This window comes from Schistocerca cancellata, chromosome 5 (genome assembly GCF_023864275.1).
Source record: "Schistocerca cancellata isolate TAMUIC-IGC-003103 chromosome 5, iqSchCanc2.1, whole genome shotgun sequence".
Classification (NCBI taxonomy): Eukaryota; Metazoa; Arthropoda; class Insecta; order Orthoptera; family Acrididae; genus Schistocerca; species Schistocerca cancellata.
The window spans coordinates 322902190-322925052 of NC_064630.1; the positions used below are offsets into that span (position 1 = coordinate 322902190).

Here is a 22863-nt window from a genome sequence, read left to right on the forward strand (position 1 = left end):
CTCTCCCAACATACTTCAAATTCCAAACTCACTACCTCATTCCTCACACTCCTTACTAACTTTATCCTGACACACAACTACTTCTCCCTTTGAAGGGAAGTTATACAAACAAATCCACAGCACAGCCATGGGTATCTGCGTGGCACCCTTGTGTGCCAACCTATTGATGGACCATCCAGAGGAAAACTTCCTAGCCTCCCAAAACGCCAAACTCATGGTCTGGTTAAGGTTCATTGATATATCTTCATGTTCAGGTATCAGGACCAAGACACTGTCCTCATTCCTTCAAAACCTCAACACCTTCTCTCCCATCCACTTCACCTGGTCCTCCTCAGCACAGTGTGCCATCTTCCTGGACACTAACCACTTTCTCTCTGATGGCTCCATCCTTGCCTCTGTCAACATTAAACCTACCAACCACCAACAGTACTTGCATTTCGACAGCTGCCATCCCTTCCACACCAAAAATCCTTCCCATACTACCCGGCAGCCCAGGAACAGTGTATCTCCAGTGGTGTGACCTCCCTTGCGCAGTATGCTAAGGGTCTCTCAAAATCTTTCACAGAACTAGCCTGCAGACAGATTTCCCGAGCCATATCCCCACACATACCCAATCCTCCCAACCAGCCCTAAGAACTAGCTACAGAGGAGCACAATACCTCCCATGGACTGGAACAACTGAACCATGTCCTTCATCAGAGCATTTATTATGTATCATCATGCCCTGATATGAGGGACCAATTAACAAAGATCCTTCCTACCCCTCCTAAAGTGGAGTTCCGTCAGCCTCTCAACCTCCACAATATCTTATTCCACCCTGATGCATTCTCAATCCCACCCCCTTGCCATAAGGATCATATCCCTGTGGAAGACGCAGGTGCAAGACCTGCCTAATCCAGATACCCAGCACTTCCTTTCCCAGTCTTTTCACTGGCTTATCCTAATTCCTCAGAGACCAGGCCACCTATGAAAGCAGCCAGTCGTATATCAGCTTTGTTGCAGTCATTGCACAGCTTTCTATGTTGGTATGACTACCAACCAGCTCTCCACCAGAATGAATGACCACTGTCAAACAGTGGCCAAGAGTAAAGTGGGCCACCCTTTGGCACAACATGCAGCTGAGCATAACATTCTTGATTTCAGTGGCTGCTTCATAACCCAGTCCATCTGGTTTCTTCCCTTGACCTCCAGATTTTCTGAATGGCACAGAAGGGAATTACTCTTACAACACATTCTCTGCTCCTAAAATTATCCCACCCCCAACATAAGATAACCTACTGTCCCCACAACCTCTATCCAACAGTTTCTGCCCCCTCTGTCTGTCACCACCTCAGAGATGCCCTTAGGATGTCTTACCAGTTTACTATTATAACAGTTCTGTCACCCCCCACCCCCCACCCCCTCTTCCACATAACACTGAAAGAAAGATAAATGCAACAAACTGCATTTAGACCTAAATAGTTTTGTGTATAAGTTAATTGACATATAAAGAATTTTATATAAAGACTTGACGTAGGCAAAGGAGCTAATGCAGGTTTAATTTTGAGATATGCAGTTACAGTGTAAAACTATACTATCAGCAACAGCAACAAAAAAGAAATTACAAAAAAGGCCATAAAAACTTCTTTAAAATGTTCTAAATGCCCATTGTATTCTGCAACATTTATCAACAGTCATACATTGAAGGATGTCAGTACAGACCGAGTACTGCTGCAATTATTACAACTTGTATATAGGTTTCATCTTTGAGATTACTCCAGAGAAAAAACTGCAAGGCATCAAATGAGATAAGTGTGCAGACTATGCTACCAGGAAAGAGCTGGATGAATGTGTACTAACCATGAGTGAGCTGTGTTATGCAGATGAAGGCTGTCAAGGCATGTCAGTGCAGTAAAATATTAGGCTTTTTACTCAATTTGCAGTGTGTCCGTGACATTTCAGAAGGCGTGTTCTAGCTTCTGCCTTCTAGGGAAGTGTCAGAATCTTGCAGTCCATTTCCTTATATAGTCACAGGTGATGTGAATTATTTAAATCTCTGCCACAGCTCCTCCGTAACTGCTAAATACAGAATGTTGTCCATCTCCATTTGTAATGAAAAACAGATGTTGCAATGATTTTGCATTTGGTGCGTATTATAAAATATGTTGCAGCATATGAAATCTAGCTAATATATTGAATTTTTCTTAAGACTTGGCTGGACGTCTTTATCTGCCACCAATCTCAAGAAAACTGATCTGACGTAGAACACTAATTTGCTATCGTGCTGCACTGGACATAAAGCCAGAGTGAAATGTTTACAACATTCTTCATATTCTATAAACAGTTCGAGATATCGAAATGAGATTTTGGCAAATAATAGCACACAAAGAGGGGAGTATCTTGCTGCATAGTTATTATGCAAAACTTAACTATCTACCACGTTATTCCACTAACTACAGACTTTTTCAATGAAAGAATTCAATTTTTAAAGACCATCAATGGTTGGTGAAATGAGAAATGCTATGGATTTGAGAACAACATAAGTGAAGTAATTACACATTTATTTTTACTGAGAATGTGCTTTTTCAGAATTCTTTTGCAACTGCATCTGCACAACGTGTTAGTGAGGTGAGACTGTTTAAACTCTGCTGTGTTTTCAGAAAAGAAGCAAATTTTAACATGGCAACCAGAGAAATCTGTAGATTTTACTCAAATTTCACCACTCATGATGCTTCTCTGAAAGTTACAAATTGTAACAAGCCAGGTGCAAATAAATCGCTGCATTTAAAAAAAAAATTTAGAAGTTTATGATTATATCTCTGTACTTAATATTGCTATGACAAGAAACAGTATGTCATTTAGTGAGGATTTCGTACAGTCATTTAGATGAAAACACAATGACAGTGTGGAAGGTCCACCTTGGAATATAGCTGGATTTTTCATGGTATCCATAGGACAGTTTTGTTTCCCCCAGTGAAATTCAGTTCCCTTGCAGCTTTATTTCCTAATTTTTTTTTAATGTTTAGCAAACAGTTCCAAGGATTATGATATCTCGGATACATGTTGGGACTGCTTCATGAACTAATTGTTGTATGTACTGAACTGTCAGTCCGTCAAGGGAGGCAGCTATAATATGTCTGCCACATAGTTTGATAATTTGTCAATTGCACATTCATGAGATAAATGTCAAAATAAAGTGAAAAATACAGATGGATGGAAACTGACTTTCAAAGGAATAAATTTGCTGGAGTTACCTGTCAGAACCATGGAACCCTAACTAAGAATACTGTTATGGGATCTGAAACTAACTCAGTGTCAGGTGCGAATGCAATGTTTTATCTTTGCACTATCTTATGTGGTACATTTGTTTACAGCCAAGAAGTTAATTAATTTATTTGTTCTAGAGAACCAGAATATGGCTGCTTCATCATGACAATGTCATTTCTTCCTGTTCCTTCTCAAAATATTCTTCTATCTGTCCCTGTTCCCGTGCATCGCTTTACCTTCTGTTATAAGTTCTGCCTCATTTTGTTTTTCAGCAGTATGTAAAACAGCAATTGTGAAATTCATTACAGGATCTCCACAAACAATTAACAAATAGCAATTTGGATCCTAGAGAGATAGAAAGAGCAAAGCAAGGTCAGAAACAGGACTATCCCAATGGCATTCCAGAATGTGGAGCAGATGCTTTGAGGTTTGCTTTGTGTGCATATGTAAGCCAAGGTAAAAAATTTATTACTGGCACAATAATTGTTTAGTTACATAATTGTTTAAGAATTATTTCAACAGGTATCCCTTTTCTTTTCTTTTTACAGGGCGAGATATAAATTTGGACATTTTGAGGGTGCAAGGATATAGATTCTTTTGCAATAAGCTTTGGAATGCCACAAAATTTGCACTTAGTTATTTAGGGACAGATTTTACACCAAACTCTAAACTAAGAAATAAAAGTGCAAGTAACAAAGGCAAGAAAGAACTGAATAATGTGAATCACCTGTTGAGGATTATCTCGTCATGTGAAAACGACAGAAATTTTCACCTAACAATGAGTGACTGTGAAATAGTTGACTCCTATCTTACTGATTATAGTTACCTCCAAGGCTACACACCTTCCAAATCAGATTTGATTGTTTGTGGTGCACTGAATGACAATGGTGAATTAGAAAGATTTCCAAATATGCTCAGGTGGTATAAGCACATTAGTAGCTTCAGCTCTGAAGGGAACAAATTGCCTGCTACAGTGTATGGTGTTTGCAGTGATGGTCCTCAAGACTCTGAAAGTGAGGTAAGAATATATGTAAAGATGCGTTTGGGAATTCATAGTTGAAATTTGTGACGATAGCATTCAACATTGTTTTTTAATTAACCTTTGTAATTTTCTATTCTTATGGTGAAAATCTGTTCACCATTATTCGTACCGTTAAGTCTACAAATATTGAAAGAGATTTTTGTTATTGAATTGACAATTTGAATATCACATCTTCAAATGATGGATGTGTTGGAATAACATGTAGTAGAGGAAGCAATACTTACATCAGTGGTACGGGAAACATGGTATCGTAAAAATTGAGATTAAACTTTCAGACTCATCTTTCTCAAACATTACTGATTTCTACAAAATATTGTTGGGCTTCTCCTCACTTGAGACTCTGAAATTTAATTTTGCACATAAATCATAAACTTATTGTTATAAAATGTGAGGAGCCAAAATATACATTTTGGAAAGTTTGGGTGATGGCCTGTCAAGAACAGGCTAACACAACAAAATAAAAGAAAGAAAACAGCTTCTATAGCAGTATACGGTAGCAAAAGATGACAAATAGGTCTAACTGAAGATGGTGTACGGTTGAAGATATCAAGATTTCAACCTGGAAGCTGAAATTGAATTCTGCATTCTTTGGATATAGTTCTGATTTTGGTTACAAAAGATTGGTGCATACTAGTGAGACGGAATGTGGAGTCAGTGTATGTTCTGTATTTCTGAATGTTAAATCAGTGACACTTGAACACCAAGACTGACATGGTAGTTCTCAGGTCTAAGAACACGCACAAAACAATATTTAGAAATTAAAGTAAGTATCTTTTTAAGACTCAGGAAACATTAGTGGAACCATGTAGTACCTTATGAAAAGGGAAGTTTATCAGATATGTGTCAATTTGTGGTGTCTTTAAGGCCACATTTATGGTCAACGAGTAAGTTTATGATTTTAAAGAAGTGGCTTGGTACCGTCTGGAAGGGAACACGAGAAATGATCATCTGGATACCTGAGGCTTACAGAGAGTGGTAATTTGGTTTTATCAAGCAGCCATTATGTTGTAAAACTTAACAAGGATGTCATTGCTAGTGAGACCTAGCATGTGAGTGTGAAAACAATGGAAACTGTTTCCAAGAAAATGCTGGGCAAGGAGTAAATCTTTTGGTATCGTTGCACATACTAGGGCTTTGCATTTTGAATTGAAAGGGGCGACAGTGGGGGGGGGGGGGGGTGTTCACATTGTTTGTACCATGCCTGTCTGGAGTGCGCTAGATGTCATGCGCTTCAGTCGGTTTAGACTGTTTATGGCAAACCAGGGTGTCATGAGTCTTATGTTAGTGTAAGCCCTGGCCATAATTAGGTAATGCCTGTGTGGGACAATGGTCAGTGGTTGTCTTTCACATGGAATAGGGATCTTGGCATATTGCCAGGATTGTACAGACCTCTATGAAAATACCTCTGTCTGAAGTTGCACAACCTCTGTGGCACCTAATGCTCGTCAGTTGTACGTATTAAGCTTGAGCCAGAGTTGATTTTTAATTCCATTGTTGCTCTTGGAAACATCATGGTTTCCATGCTCTTGGAAAAACCATGGTTTCCAATTCTTTGTAAAGAAAACACACCTAAAGAATGGATATATTGTCTAGGAACAATAGCTATTGCACAAATAGAATTCCAGAAAGCAAACTAAGAGCATCAGCTCAGAAATGAATCCAGTTTGTAACAGGACACAAGATTTTTCTTGTAATGAGAAGAGAATATTCTTACAAAAAAAAAAAGACACAGTTTTATATTCCTAAAAGATAAGTATCTGTAGCAGGTATGCTGAAGCTGATGAGGCATTCAGAAAGGGTATGCTTCTGACAGAAACAGATATATCGTAGCAGGCATGACAGATCTCACATAACAAGTTGATACAAATAAGTGTGGAGGAACTGAAGGAACAGTGGGAAGCAAATGGCATGAGGGATACAAAAAGAATATTTTGAAAAAAGTGAACTGTGAACTGGAGCAGACAGCTGCATTTATACTGACCTTCAGCTCTTACCAGAACATCTGACAACAGGTTTTATACACCTTGAAATGAGATCATACATCCCAATTCCAATGTGCTATTTTAAGTGACCTATCTGTATGTGCAACATGCTTCCCACAAGAAACATTCAGTATGCAAGAAATTTGTCCAACCTGTGCCTAAAATAGAACTTTCTGTTAATCTGCATGATGTTTTGTTTGACTGTTCAGGTTAGCGTGTAGTTTAGAGCTGTGAGTGTGAGGCATTAATTGATGAAGAAATTCAGAAGATTAAATTTGCAAGATGAGTAGTTTCCTAATACAATAGCTAAAAATAAGTTGATATCACTCAAACATCGGACTTGGGTATCATTTACTTCAGTGACCAAAACATTATTTAAAAAGAGTCTGCAATTTGTATCTTAATTTGAACTGCACTTGCAGTGGTAGACATGTGATACATTGTTGTCTCCCTAATGGCTTTAGTAACTTTCATAGAAATACATGCATTGTTAAGCCACTTGTTCACCCTTCAGGCATACAGAGAACAGTTAAAAGGAAGTATCAGAAATCAGTAAGTACCTACCATTTCTTCAAAAATAGAAACACATGGTGCGTGCCAAAGACCTAAAAATGATGATTTGGAAGGCATTACGCCATACTTTGCTCATCTGTAATGATAGTTCTGAGGAAGTTTCGGTTACTGCTGACACAGTTACTGAAACTTTCCCAAGAGAATCAGCAGGCCCATCAAGTAGCAATCCACAACCCCACCCCAGCTGCTCTTTCTGGTGCAGCATCACCGTCACAGTGGAAGAATAAGGGGGAAGGCAGAAGGAAACCTCATCATTGAGATGGCTTATGTTTTCCCAGAGGAATGCAAGTGGCATCTAGCTATATGGGAAGAAATTTGCACTTCTGATACAGGGAAATCCTTCATGCATGTGTTAGACACACATTTTACATTATCTGAAGCCCTGTGATAAAGTATTGTTGACTCCACAGGAAAGACATCATCAGTGGGAATTATGCTAAAGAAGGGCTAACTACTTTTATACAGGTGAACCGCAAAGTCTTTACCCATAATTTTTGTTAACCAAAATGCAGGCAATTATAAAAATACATACTATTCTTTGTATTTCATACTATTTTTCCATATAGGCTCCAAATCAATTCAGATATTTGTCTCATTGCAGCAGTAAATTTGAGATTTGCCTGTGGTATAGTTCATCCGGGTGACTGCGGAACCACCTTCGGACTGTTGTTGCATGTGAATCACTTTCTTGTCAGAAAGTTCAGCAGACCAAAAACATGGAAATCACTAGAGGTGAGATTGGGACTGTATGGCGTGCTCCAGACACTCTCAGTGAATGACTGTAGCTTGTCAGCTATTCTGATTGCCACATGTGGCCTTGCATTGTTGTAGTAGAAGACCACATTATCCACATCAAGAATCTGACAGCACTTCTTCATGATGGTAGCTTGCAAATGTGACTGTGTGGAATAATAACTGTCAGCGTTTATTGCTGCACTCACTGGCATGAAATCCAATGGAAGCAGTCATGGCTATCTCTGAAGTCCATTAACATCAGATGGCACTGAACAGAATTTTTTTGTCACAGGCGAACCCAGACATTTCTACACTATGCTCTTCTGCTTCGATACTTTGGTGTGAAAGACAGTATCCATGTTTCATTATTAGTACTGTCACCCTCACCAGCATAATGTTGCAGGTGAGTCAGTAGAGCAATAATTCACTTGCCCTTCTTCATGTCATCCAACTGCTTAGGCACCCACTGACATGAAATCTTCTGGTATGTTAAGGACCTGTAAATGATGTTGTAAACACTCCCATACAAAATGCCAAGCTCAAGGGAAGTGTCCTTGAGATACACACACCAATCCACTTTCACCATTACATCCACACAGGAAATTTCATCAGTCAGCATAGAATGTGACCTCCTCGAACACTAATTGTCTTGCAAGTCTTCAAGGCCTGTTGTGAACTCACAGTAACACAACCTCACGTGTCTCAAATCAAGACACGTTTCCCCATTTGTGGGCTATATTTTCTAGTATATTTCAGTAGGTGTTCTTCCCTTGCCCCATAGAAAATGAATTGCACTTTGTAGCTCATACACTGCGGGTGTGTGAAGTGCAACAGCCATCTTCAGCAATTGACAGCAGCGCCATACTGTGGAGCTACTGGTAGATAAGGCCCATCTGATCCAAGAAAGGCCCACAGCTGGGAATGGGTATGTTGGCTTCACATATACAGCCATAATGTGACTAAAGAGGAATAGGGGCTCTTATGGAAGCTTACCATTTCTCTCTTCTCCCCACAGCTGCCAACCTACAGTCAGTCCCTGTAACAGTGCAGGTGCATCAGAAGCTAACTGCATATTTCCATATCTGCCTCATTGTGCATCAGTTGTCCATATGCTCTCACTAATCTCACTGCCTCTCTGCTCATAGTGTTACTGGAGTGATTTTGGTTCATGCCATTTATTATTGAGCTACATTTATCATGTGCATCCAGGGTTGAGATCTCAAGGGTCTCTTTTTGACAGATGATTTATGGCTTCTCATCATGGGGCATAAATACGGGTCATTATCCACCACTGATCTTTTATTACACTCCTTTGTTCTTGCACGTACGGCAGTGGGAAGTGCTACAGGATTTGCATTCCATTGACCACTTCCTAGGCTGACACATGTATCAAATAGAGCAGTGTCCAAAAAAGCCAGCTAGGTCAATGGTCAGCAACGCTAACTGGACACTATGCAGATAACTGGCTGTGTGTGTGGTATGATACTCAACACCACTGATGCACGAATGTCAAAGTCTTCAGGATTGCTTAGAAGATAGCTGCTTCATGTGTTTTGGCATCAGCCTCAGGCAGGTCACAGTAGCCAGTCATGCAGTATGCAGGCCAGCCACATGTGTAATTTTACAGCTTGGGACCACAATAATGATGGAGTAGCATTTTACAATGCAGCAATCTATTACAGTGGTGCACTGGAGGACTACATGCCGTAGCAGAAGGCAATGTTTCACAGATAGCTATGTGACAGTGGCAGGCTCCTGTCACAACACACCAGGCCCGAGTGAGTATAAATACTCCTCACGCAGTTAGTAGCAGCATTTCCATTGGTGCCATATGTTCGCCCAGTACCGTCTCCAGACCAGTCATCAGTTGGATGTGCAGCTTAGGAGGTACATCTTTGTCAAGCAATACAATTGACTAGGCAAAACTGCTGGTCAGCTAGCTAGTTTATTCAGGAAAGTTCCAGTATGATGACAGCATACTAGTGCAGGTCAAAGAACAGTTTTTTTTCGAAGACTGTACTTCTGTGAAGTCTACCATTTGGTAGTACAGAGCGGCTCCAAGCACCAGCACCCTCGTGTAGTCTAGGTAAATAAATATTGGTTAGATGATGGTTATCATAATCGAAGCCTAGTCACAACCAGTGAAAGGAAAATAAATTGTAATTTAGGATGTTGTTATTCACATATAAAATAAAAATATCTCTTCAGCTCCAACATGCTAAAACTTTTTGTTGAAATTTGGACCTCCAAGGTGCTCCATTTGAATAGGGAGACAGTGAATATCATGTAACTGGTCTTAGAGTGATGTCACTTCTTTGAATTCATTGTATAGTGTGAGGAATCTGTTTTACTTTAGATATTTTTTGCTACACAAAATATGTTGATAATCTATTTTCACTTTGACAGATAGTCAGTGGTGTTCTACAGTTTGGAGCTTAGAATGTCAGATTCCTCAGTCAGGCAGGTGAGAGAATTTGAAAAAGGAAATCAATAGGTGAGAGTTATAGTGGGAATTACTGAAGTGTGGTTGGAAGAGGAACAAGATTTGTGGTCAGGTGAAGGGGTATTAGCATAAAACCAAGTACCGATAATTCAAGAGTAGGTCCAGTAATGAATAAGAAAATAAGAATGCAGATAATCTACTAAGAACAGCATAGTGAATGTGTTATATTACCCAAGATAGGTACAAAGCCAGGACCCAAAACAGTAGTAAAAGTTTATATGACTATTACCTCTGCAGATGATAAGAATGTATAATGAGATGAAATGCATTATTCAGTTAATTAAGAGAAACTTAAATTTAATTGTGATCAGTGACTGGAAGTCAGTAATAGGAAAAGTATAAGGAAGAACAGCAGGGAAAGAAATGAAAGGGGAAACCACCTAGTAGAAGTTAGCACAGAGCACAGTCTTACTGCAAAAACTTGAGCTAAGAATTATGGAAGGTTGTATAAATGAAAGAGACTTACATTCTGTACCTATATTAAGACATATTTAGAACCAGATTTTAAGCTGCAGAACATTTCCGTAGGCAGACATTGACTCTGACCATAACTTACTGGTCATCAGCTAAAGAAATGAGAGAAAGTCAGAAATTTAGTAGATGGGACCTGATTAAGGTGAAAGATCCAGAGGTTGTTGCAAGAGTCAGAGGCTACATTAGCCAGGTTTTGGAGCAGCATAGGTGTAATAAAAGTTGATAAATTGTATTGTTTGTGATCAAAATAATCATAATGCCAGTCTTTGTCACATAGTTAGATCTAACCCATTTTATAATGTTCCCTATCTGTTACCTAAGGTTTTACTAGCCTGATTTCTCTTATCACTCAAGTGGGTAAATTGAATATATTGTAAAAGCATTAGCTGTAATATTCCATTTGCTTCTTGACATTTCAATTTCACCTGCTGAAAAACTATGCCTATTGTGTGGTGCATGACAATAAGGCATGCTGTTTGATAAATGATGTGAAGTCAGTTCTTCCAAAAGTCTGTATTAGAGCCTCTTAATTTCTTATCAGAAGCAAGCTCTTCTACAATGAAATAACTACAGCACCTGGCACTATTTCGATAAGAAAGTGTAATCTGTTAATTATTGGTTGGTTAGTTCAATTGTATGTTTACTTGAGCAAAAAATGGAAAGTTCTCATAATCCACTCGCCGTACGGTGTTCCATGCAGGTGGCACACAAAAAGTTACATCAAATTCTGAAATATGAGATGTGTTAATATACCAGTCACATTATCTCCTTCAAACATCACTTGAGTTGTAATTCTATAAATTCCATTATACATTAAATGTGTCTCATCTGCCATATTATAGTTCTCGGACACAGCCACCTGAGGCAAATGGTATTCTGTTCAATTACTAATATCTAGGCTGCTTTCACTGTTCCAGCAGACTGTGTACTCTGCTCCAGACTGTCTCAAACAACATTCACTGTTGTGAATGGCAGAGAGAGTGCATAGCTTTCTTACACGATGCACATGACTAGGGGTTAAAAAAAGTGCTCTTGCACAGTACAAAATTTTGAATAACTTTCCCCATTGGGGTTCTGAACCACCATCCATTTTTTGTACTGTAGAGGATGGTTCTTAATATAAGCTGAATGAATTTGGAGCGTCTGCTCAAATAAAAACTGACACGGTGATTTTAAAATGGATTTGGTGGTAGATTTTCATTTCTGAATCTTCCTAGTCAGACATATACATAGTTTTCTTATGTTATAGGTAGAATGGGGTGCTGAATTTTCTAATTTCTGAGTCAAACCGTAAGGGTCATTAATTTTTGCAGTTTTCCATTGTCACATTTTACAAAATAACTCAAAAAATAATGAATATATTTAAACCACACCCAAGTTTGATATTTTTATGTTTCACTATATACGCTTTTAAATTTTAAGTTTGTAGCTTTCATTTTCATCAAAATTCAAAATTGTGAAAACGCTGTTTTTCTCAAAAACTTCTGAATGAATTGGTGTCAATAGAAATGTACTATTGTGCAAATGCAACCCTCCAGTACTAGGGGCCTGCATACTTTGGTTTCAGTGGGGATGGGGAAAAGCTTGTTATCTTGACACTCAATGTTAATTTACATATTGGTAGTAAGTAAGAATTCATACTTGCTTCTCCACACAAACTATTTACTGAAACAGGACAAAAAACATGATAGGAGACAAATTGGATAGCCTTAAGAGATGGCATCATGAGGACAGCAGAGGAACAAGGAGTCAAAAAGACAATGTCAGTTAGAAATCATAGGAAAACAAATGAAATTTTGATCATAATTAATGAACAGAGAAAATATAAAAAAGCAGCATGTGAAGCAGGTAAAAATGAATACACACATTTAAAAAATAAAATTGACACAAAGTATAAAATTGTGAAACAGTAATGACTAAAGAAGAAATGGAAAGCTGTAGAGGCATGCATGACTATTGGAAATGTAAACACAATGTATTGGAAAATATAAGAGATCTTAAAGAGGCAGTTGTATGAATATCTATGGCCTGTCAGTATTAAGCATAATAATTTGAATTCCAAAGAAGATGGACAGAGACAGGTATGAAATTTATTGACCCATCAGTTTAATTAGTCGTGTTGGGAAATGTTAACATGACTTATTTACAGTAGAATGGTTATAGTGGTAGACTTTGGGGAACTTCAAGAGAAATGTAGAAATAAGTGAGGCAACTCTGACCCTAAGAATTGTTGTAGGAGACAAATTGCACAAAGGCAGCCCTACATTTTTAGCATTTGTAAATTTAGAGAAAAGCATTTGATAATATTGACTGGAATACACTTTTCTGAAAGTAGCAGGTGTTTAACACAGGAAGTGAAAGGGTATATACTACTTTTACAGAAACCAAACTGCTTTTATAATAATGGTATATGAAATGGGGCAATAATTGAGAAGGAAGTGAGACTGGGTTTTAGCTTATACCCCTTGTTATTTTGTTTGTACATTGAGCAAGCAATATAAGAAACTAAGGAGAAATTTAAAAGGAATGTAAAGTTCAGGGAAAGAAATGAAAACTTTAAGTTTTACTAATGTCATTGTAATTCTGTCAGAGACAGCAGAAGACTTGGAAGATTAGTTGAACAGAATGAATTGAAAAGAAGTTCTAAGATGAACACAAACAAAAGTAAAACAAGGATAACATAATGCACACAAATTGTTTGGTGCTGCGGGAGTGAGAAAATGAAAATGGTAGATGACTTTTGCCATTTGGAGAGTAAGATAACTTACGACAGAAATAGAAAGGATATGAAATGCGGACTAAACAATGACATGAAAATCTGTTCTGGAAATGATAACTCGAAAATCTGTTCTGGAAATGATAACTCTGATAACATTTGATATAAAATTAAGCTGTAAGAAATCTTTTCTCAAAGTATTTGTTTGGAGTTCAGGCTTATATGGAGTGAAATGTGGATGATAAACAGTTCAGTTGAGAAGAGAATAGCTCTTGAAATATGATGCAAGTAACAAATTCATCTGTTAAATATAACTGTGCAATTTTTTAGTTCCAGAATAGAAATGGTAAATGTGTCTTTCTGATTGTTATGTTTTCTCCATAAGTTATTGCACTGCCACCTAATTTTACATTACTAGAACTCATCATAGGCCTAAAAATACATATACAAAATAATGCTGTTACACGAAATGTATTACGAGCAGCATAAATTAAATTAACTTTGGCTTCTGCACCATTATGCATGATCTGTGCAGACTTTAATTCCACTACACTTCAATCAAATCTTCAGAAGGCAGTGTATAGTTGATTGAGTATCTTGTATCTAACAAAGCATCTTATTGCTGTGAGAGGATAAAATTTCGGATGATCGATATTCAACCCACCAGAAGAATATAAGGAAAGCCTAATTTTAAATAATTTTTTTTCTACTTAATTTATTCACATAGGGAAGAAATTGTTATATTGCATAAATTGCATTGATGCACATGTGTACATAAAAGTTTTCATATGTGATGTATATTTTCACCAATAAGTGTGTATAAACAGACACCATTCCTGTTAAAATGCTTCAATAGGTTTGTACGCAATTACCTTTAGAAAATTTTCATGTACATCTTCTTCTTTTCATACTTCAAGTCGTCTTTATTTTTTGGCCCTTCATCATTATAAAAATCTTTGTTTCATTATTTTAAATGATATTGAAAATTAGACATTCCTCCATTTGTCGTGTAGAAACATCCACAGAAGCTACATATAGCTTGTTTGTGATCATCTGCTGTTTCAACAACGGATCTCTGTTTTGACATGTATTGAAAGAATATTTTTGATTGCAAAATAAAAAATATACACAGATAGAGCACTTTGTCAAGAATCTGTGAATGTATGTGAACTTAAATATACCTACTTCTCTGTTTGACATGTAAGGTATATTGGAAAACACAGTGTCAGTTCCAACCCAATGTGTTTCATGAAATGACTGCTCATTCATTTGCTCATCACCTCCTGTGATAACATTAGATAATTAATCCTAGCAAGTGCATGAAGATCCGATTTACTTGCCAGCTACCTGGATCCATTAACTAGTTAGTTATACTCCAATCAAATGACCGATCTTTCTGTTTGCTTCAGCCAGACTCCTATTGCTCGTAGGCTCCTGCAGTGGTACCTGAGATAACCAGAAGGAATGCACTACTCATAATTCCGTCTTACTTGCCAGTTGACTGGATCTGCTGACCAGCTCTGCTATAGACTTGTTGGAGACAGTTAAATGTCATAATGAACAAATCACAAGTTTGATAGTTTGTGGTACGATAGAATACAACATCCAATTTAGAATCTTGTGCATAAAGAACACTGTGAACAGCTACTGCTGTTATCAGGAGGTTGCAATATATGAAGTACTGTTGCACACTACCTTTCCAGTTGTACAGTGCTTGGGGTTTACTTTTAATGGTGTTATTAATAACTGTATTAATTACCTGTAATAATTTGTATATAAGAAACAGTTTCTTGTAAGACATCTTATGAGTAAATGCTATTTCAGAGTTGTGAAAGTGAATCGCCGATGGATCTTTGGATGCGTAGTCGGCTAGCTGCTGCTGTCAGAAGTTGTAATGAAGGCTTTGAAAAGTATGACTTCCCACAGGCAACTACTGCATGCTATAATGTGTGGCTTTATGACCTTTGTGATGTCTATCTAGAATATTTAAAGCCTGTCTTCCAGAGCAATGACAAAGAAGCAATGAAGTCAGCAAAAAATACGTTGTATCTTTGCTTACATGTGGGACTTCGTTTGCTGTCTCCATTCATGCCTTTCATAACTGAAGAATTATTCCAGAGGATTCCACATTCTGGCTGTGAAGCAAAAAGTATTTGTGTTAGTCAATATCCAGATGAGAAAGAGGTATGTATAATATTTCTAGGCATAATGTTATGGCTTTTGGTCTGATATCTTCATGGTTTCAGCATTTTAGTTATGTACATCTCTATAGGAACTTCTAATACATAGTTCACAGTGTGTTTTACCAGTCTTTGCCTTTTTATTTGACTTTTTTGTGTTCTGTGTGTGAAAGGACATTCTAAATTGGTATGGACACTGGTAATTTTAGGTGATTCATATGTTTTTCTGGTCTCTTCTTGCTTTGTTGTGTTATCCTTGCTTGCTCTTTATTCATGTAGAAATACTTTTATGCCAGGATGGTTGTAAGCATATATTCTTAATATCTTCATGTAAGTATTTAAGATGTTACAGTTTAGTATATACCTTTCAAAAGTTGACTACATGTCATATTTCATAATCTTGTGTCATGTAGGGAAAATCAGAGGTCATGTTGTGCCTCTATTTTTGTGAATTTACTTTCATGCCTTTTCTGTGTACCATTTTAAAATTGTGATCTTGGAATACTTCAGTACTTTCTCTTCAGTGTGAACTTGAATTGTTGATACAGAATTTATTTTAGTTTTTTAACACCTTATAGTTGGCTCCCATGTACACCATTTATTGTATGTTATAAACATTTATAGGACAGCAGAAATTTAATGGCGGAGATCATTTAACTTTGTGAAGCGATATCTACGGATTCCCAGTATAGGAGACCTGTATTTAAGTTTTTGGGGGATCTTTATTCTTCAGTCTATATTGATTACACAAATACTTTTAAAACATGATTATTCCTTCTTTCTAACAAATCTTTTATGTTTCATTCATATGACTTCAGTAGTAACACTTCTTTGAAAATTTAGCAGCTGTATTTATAACATGTTTAATAATCGAGGCTTCTGCCAATTGTTCATATTGTTCTTGCATGATATTGCAAGAACAGTGAGACCAACCAGCAGAAGACCCAAACATTCAACATGTCAACATATTGCCAGGAAAGCATGAAGAATTGCAACTCCATTTACTCTTGCAGAAAATGTTTATATTTTCGCCTGGTTCTGAAATATACCATAGATACTGATAAGCAGAGGGATTAATTCCTGTAATAATATGAAAATGGATGTGTAACAAAAGAAAAAAAAAAAACAAAATTGGAAGACAAGTCATGAAATAAGAACCTAAACTGTTGCTCTTGAAAATAGTTTGTGGTCCTTACATAGATAATCTCCCTTTTCTCACTGAGCATTTTTCTGTGGTCATGCCAATCCACAGTATCAAATAAGACTTGCACGTGATTAAGTATGGGCTGTCTCATAAATTAATCTCTGCCTAAATTACTTGCACCTTAAAAAGTAACCAATAATGGGAATAATCAACCACTCATCTGCAGTGCACATTCCCCCACACATGCAGACACCCAAATACACAAATCCATCACTGTGGCAGAACTTTGAAATAAATTAAACAGCATCTTTGATGTAGTACACCATTCCTATAAGATACTGAAGTTGTGAAGAACAAGATGGAGAAAATTATTTCATTGGATCACTCAAGATCTATCTGCTCCTTCATGTTTTATGACTCATTAATCAATGTTAATATACAGTAAAACCCAAGATAGAATAGAAATAATGGAAGGAGTAAAGATCCCCATTCACCATATTTTTGGGCATTGAGATATCAGCAGCAACATAAACAAGATTAAAAATGTTACTGAGATTTAGGAGAATAATTTTATTATGAGGTAACTAAAACGTATTAGCTGCAGCCTCTTCATCCCAGCCATCAATCATCCTTCCCTCCACCACTCTGTCACCCTCCCCACATCCTTTCTTCTGTGATCCACTCCACCCAACACATCATCTCACCACAGATGGGCTGGAGTGTTAGAACAATGTAGCCAGCTGGGACAGTGTAGTTTGTGCCTGCCAGCTGTTCAGTGTTACATACACACATGATGAATCATTAACTTTACTTTTTGCGCTATTCACTAAGCAATGTCTTAATGAACTATTTTGTTTGATGATAACTAATTTTAAGTCTCTTTTATATAGATAGGCTGGTTCATTGTGAACTACCAATGTTTTATTTGTGATCTAACCCTAGCCACTATGCATAGTATGGTATCAAGTGTCAATGTAACTTCCAAACTGTCTGTTGAAAAATCTTACTCACCTGTCTAAAAAATAATAATTGCTAGTAAGTTTGTTGTTCCTTTGAATTTGGCTACTCTCTTGTCAGTTTATCAGTTGTTGTTGTTGTTGTTGTTGTGGCCTTCAGTCCTGAGACTGGTTTGATGCAGCTCTCCATGCTACTCTATCCTGTGCAAGCTTCTTCATCTCCCAGTACCTACTGCAACCTGCATCCTTCTGAATCTGCTTAGTGTATTCATCTCTTGGTCTCCCTCTACGATTTTTACCCTCCACGCTGCCCTCCAGTACTAAATTGGTGATCCCTTGATGTCTCAGAACATGTCCTACCAACCGATCCCTTCTTCTGGTCAAGTTGTGCCACAAACTTCTCTTCTCCCCAATCCTATTCAATACTTCCTCATTAGTTATGTGATCTACCCATCTAATCTTCAGCATTCTTCTGTAGCACCACATTTCGAAAGCTTCTATTCTCTTCTTGTCCAAACTATTTATCGTCCATTTTTCACTTCCATACATGGCTACACTCCATACAAATACTTTCAGAAATGACTTCCTGATAGATAAATCTATACTCGATGTTAACAAATTTCTCTTCTTCAGAAATGCTTTCCTTGCCCTTGCCAGTCTACGTTTTATATCCTCTCTACTTCGACCATCATCACTTATTTTGTTCCCCAAATAGCAAAACTCCGTAACTACTTTAAGTGTCTCATTTCCTAATCTAATTCCCTCAGCATCACCCGACTTAATCCGACTCCATTCCATTATCCTTGTTTTGCTTTTGTTGATGTTCATCTTATATCCTCCTTTCAAGACACTGTCCATTCCGTTCAACTGGTCTTCCAAGTCCTTTGCTGTCTCTGACAGAATTAAAATGTCATCGGCGAACCTCAACGTTTTTATTTCTTCTCCATGGATTTTAATACCTACTCCAAATTTTTCTTTTGTTTCCTTTACTGCTTGCTCAGTATACAGATTGAATAGCATCGGGGAGAGGCTACAACCCTGTCTCACTCCCTTCCCAACCACTGCTTCCCTTTCATGTCCCTCAACTCTTATAACTGCCATCTGGTTTCTGTACAAATTGTAAATAGCCTTTTGCTCCCTGTATTTTACCCCTGCCGCCTTCAGAATTTGAAAGAGAGTATTCCAGTCAACATTGTCAAATGCTTTCTCTAAGTCTACAAATGCTATAAACGTAGGTTTGCCTTTCCTTATTCTTTCTTCTAAGATATGTCGTAAGGTCAGTATTGCCTCACGTGTTCCAGTATTTCTACGGAATCCAAACTGATCTTCCCCGAGGTCGGCTTCTACTAGTTTTTCCATTCGTCTGTAAAGAATTCGCATTAGTATTTTGCAGCTGTGACTTATTAAACCGATTGTTCGGTAATTTTCACATCTGTCAACACCTGCTTTCTTTGGGATTGGAATTATTATATTCTTCTGGAAGTCTGAGGGTATTTCGCCTGTTTCATACATCTTGCTCACCAGATGGTAGAGTTTTGTCAGGACTGGCTCTCCCAAGGCCGTCAGTAGTGCCAATGGAATGTTGTCTACTCTGGGGGCCTTGTTTCGACTCAGGTCTTTCAGTGCTCTGTCAGTAGCATAGGCATAGTGCTGCTGTAATTGTCTAAATTTTCACAAAATAAAAACTTCATTCTCATATTTTAATTATATGTTAAGACATAGAAAATACATATAACCAGTGTTGCAATCCTCCTAATTGTGCTCCCATGTTGTAATATAAAAAACCTCAATTGGCCAACGTTTGGACTGAATTTGAATTGCTATTCGCAGGAAAAAAGAGAATAACAATAACATATAGGTAGAGACAGCTAAATTTTGCAAAAATGGTAATGCAAAAAATAATAAGAAAATGGCTGTTTTTAGTGAAACTGGCGATTTGTACACAAAATTTATAATTTTTCTATATATTATTGAATATTAAAACAGCATTTTAACTTCTAGTCTTCTCAATGCTGAGGGTCATGTATGATTTTAAACTGACAGTAGTTTTCCAACATCGCAATCTTTCTTGTGATGATAGAATAGCACTGAAATGAGCAAAAATAACACGGAATTTGGAAAAATCAGATTTGACAAAAAATTGCTGAATTTTACAAAAAACGTGATAACCCCAAATTTGGAAAAAATAAGACCAAATTTGAAAGAGAAGTATCAGAATTAGGCAAAAAATAATGCCAAATTTGGCAAAAAAGCAACATTAAATTTGGGAAAAATACTAAATTTTACATAAAAAGGGCCACCTCATTTGACCAAAACAAGGTAAAGAAAACACCAAATTTGGCAAAAAATAATCACCAAATTTTGCAAAAAATAAAACCTAATTTGAGGAAAAACAGGGCAGTGAACGTGGGAAAGAGTAGCAGCAGATTTGGCAAAAAAATGAGAATGAATATGTTAACACACACACACACACACACACACACACACACACAAACATAAAAATTATGGCCTGTTTGGCAAGAATGATACTGACTTTAACAGAAAAGATACCAAATGTGGCAAAAAATACATTGAATATAATGTGAAGAATAACTCCAGAATTTCCTCTCCAACCTCAACTCCTTTGGTTCCATCAGATTCACCTGGTCCTACTCCAAATCCCATGCCACTTTCCTTGACATTGACCTCCATCTGTCCAATGGCCAGCTTCACACGTCCGTCCACATCAAACCCACCAACAAACAACAGTACCCCCATTATGACAGCTGCCACCCATTCCACATCAAACGGTCCCTTCCCTACTGCCTAGGTCTTCGTGGCAAACGAATCTGCTCCAGTCCGGAATCCCTGAACCATTACACCAACAACCTGAAAACAGTTTTCGCATCCCGCAACTACCCTTCCGACCTGGTACAGAAGCAAATAACCAGAGCCACTTCCTCATCCCCTCAAACCCAGAACCTCCCCAGAAGAACCCCAAAAGTGCCCACTTGTGACAGGATACTTTCCGGGACTGGAGCAGATTCTGAATGTGGCTCTCCAGCAGGGATACGACTTCCTCAAATCCTGCCCTGAAATGAGATCCATCCTTCATGAAATCCTCCCCACTCCACCAAGATTGTCTTTCCGCTGTCCACCTAACCTTCGTAACCTCTTAGTTCATCCCTATGAAATCCCCAAACCACCTTCCCTACCCTCTGGCTCCTACCCTTGTAACCGCCCCCGGTGTAAAACCTGTCCCATGCACCCTCCCACCACCACCTACTCCAGTCCTGTAACCCGGAGGGTGTACACGATCAAAGGCAGAGCCACGTGTGAAAGCACCCACGTGATTTACCAACTGATCTGCCTACACTGTGAAGCTTTCTATGTGGGAATGACCAGCAACAAACTGTCCATTCGCATGAATGGGCACAGGCAGACAGTGTTTGTTGGTAATGAGGATCACACTATGGCTAAACATGCCTTGGTGCATGGCGAGCACATCTTGGCACAGTGTTACACCGTCCGGGTTATCTGGATACTACCCACTAACACCAACCTGTCAGAACTCCGGAGAAGGGAACTTGCCCTTCAGTATATCCTCTCTTCTCGTTACCCACCAGGCCTCAACCTCCGCTAATTTCAAGTTGCCGCCGCTCATACCTCACCTGTCATTCAACAACATCTTTGCCTTTGTACTTCTGCCTCGACTGACATCTCTGCCCAAACTCTTTGCCTTTACAAATGTCTGCTTGTGCTTGTGTCTGTGTATGTGCGGATGGATATGTGGGTGTGTGCAAGTGTATACCTGTCCTTTTTTCCCCCTAAGGTAAGTCTTTCCGCTCCCGGGATTGGAATGACTCCTTACCCTCTCCCTTAAAACCCATATCCTTTCGTCTTTCCCTCTCCTTCCCTCTTTCCTGATGAAGCAACCGTTTGTTGCGATAGCTTGAATTTTGTGTGTATGTTTGTGTGTCTATCAACCTGCCAGCGCTTTCGTTTGGTAAGTCATATCTTCTTTGTTTTTAGATATAAAAAATACATTGAATTTGACAAAAAATCACACTAATTTTGGCAAATAAATAATAATGAATTTGGCAAAAGTATTAACAAATTTGCATAATAACAATAAATCTAGCAAAAAAAAACGTCGATTTAGGCGGGGGGGGTGGGGGGCGCTTAATGCGGGGGGAAAAACATCAAAATTGGCGATAAAATAAAACAATTTTTCCTGTTGCTGAATATAGGTTCAGTTGACACTTCATTTTGAGTAAGATGGATCTGCGCATCAGTTTAATTTATCTATCCTGGAATTTTGCAGGCTCTTAACTTTTAATTCCATGAATAACAGTTAAGTAAATCAAATCTCTGGTGTTTTCAAATGTGACTTTTTTTCTGTGTTTCAATTGCTGGTAAGTGAAGGGGAACTTCTTTTTTGTGGCAGTGTCCTTGGAGAAATCTTGAGGTGGAGTCCGAGGTTGAGTTTATACAGAAAATTATACACATAGTGAGGTCAACACGATCCGACTATACTCTGCCCAACAAGGTTAAAACAGAAGGTACTTTAAATAATCACATTTTTTTATGATAATTTAGAGTACAGTACTGATATATATATTATTGTAAATTATTAAAGTTTATTGTTTGTGCTAATGTTAAAAGTATATAATGTTGTGCTTGTAGCATCTCTACCATTTGGGGTTCACAAAGATACTGTACGTGAGCATAGGCCCCTTGTTTGGATACAACTTGTACAGAAAGTGGTTTTTATAAAAGCTCTTTGTGCTGCAATCATTGGCTTACAATATACCTGCTAAAGCAGAAACAGATGGTAAACATCTCAGTGTTTTTAAGTGTAGGAGCTCAGGCAGCATACTACAGATATTTCTGAAGTACGTGTGTTGCAGTATTGAAGGTGAACTCAATCTTGTAGGGAGGTGTAAACAATTGCCAGTGCTCATCTAGCAAACTGAAAAATTCACCCTTGAATGAAACTTCCTGGCAGATTAAAACTGTGTGCCCGACCGAGACTCGAACTCGGGACCTTTGCCTTTCGCGGACAAGTGCTCTACCATCTGAGCTACCGAAGCACGACTCACGCCCGGTCCTCACAGCTTTACTTCTGCCAGTATCTCGTCTCCTACCTTCCAAACTTTACAGAAGCTCTCCTGCGAACCTTGCAGAACTAGCACTCCTGAAAGAAAGGATATTGCAGAGACATGGCTTAGCCACAGCCTGGGGGATATTTCCAGAATGAGGTTTTCACTCTGCAGCGGAGTGTGCGCTGATATGAAACTTCCTGGCAGATTAAAACTGTGTGCCCGACCGAG

The 22863-nt window shown here is 38.1% G+C and overlaps 1 protein-coding gene across 1 annotated transcript in view; it reads left to right on the top strand.

The window, feature by feature from the left end:
* Positions 1 to 22863, top strand: part of LOC126187375 (valine--tRNA ligase) — a 189830-nt gene that overhangs the window by 128378 nt on the left and 38589 nt on the right. The window contains exons 13-16 of the mRNA XM_049928422.1: positions 3555 to 3702; positions 3795 to 4264; positions 15096 to 15455; positions 21978 to 22092. Of these exons, the coding sequence (XP_049784379.1) occupies positions 3555 to 3702; positions 3795 to 4264; positions 15096 to 15455; positions 21978 to 22092 (1093 nt within the window). The remainder of the gene's footprint in view (positions 1 to 3554; positions 3703 to 3794; positions 4265 to 15095; positions 15456 to 21977; positions 22093 to 22863) is intronic.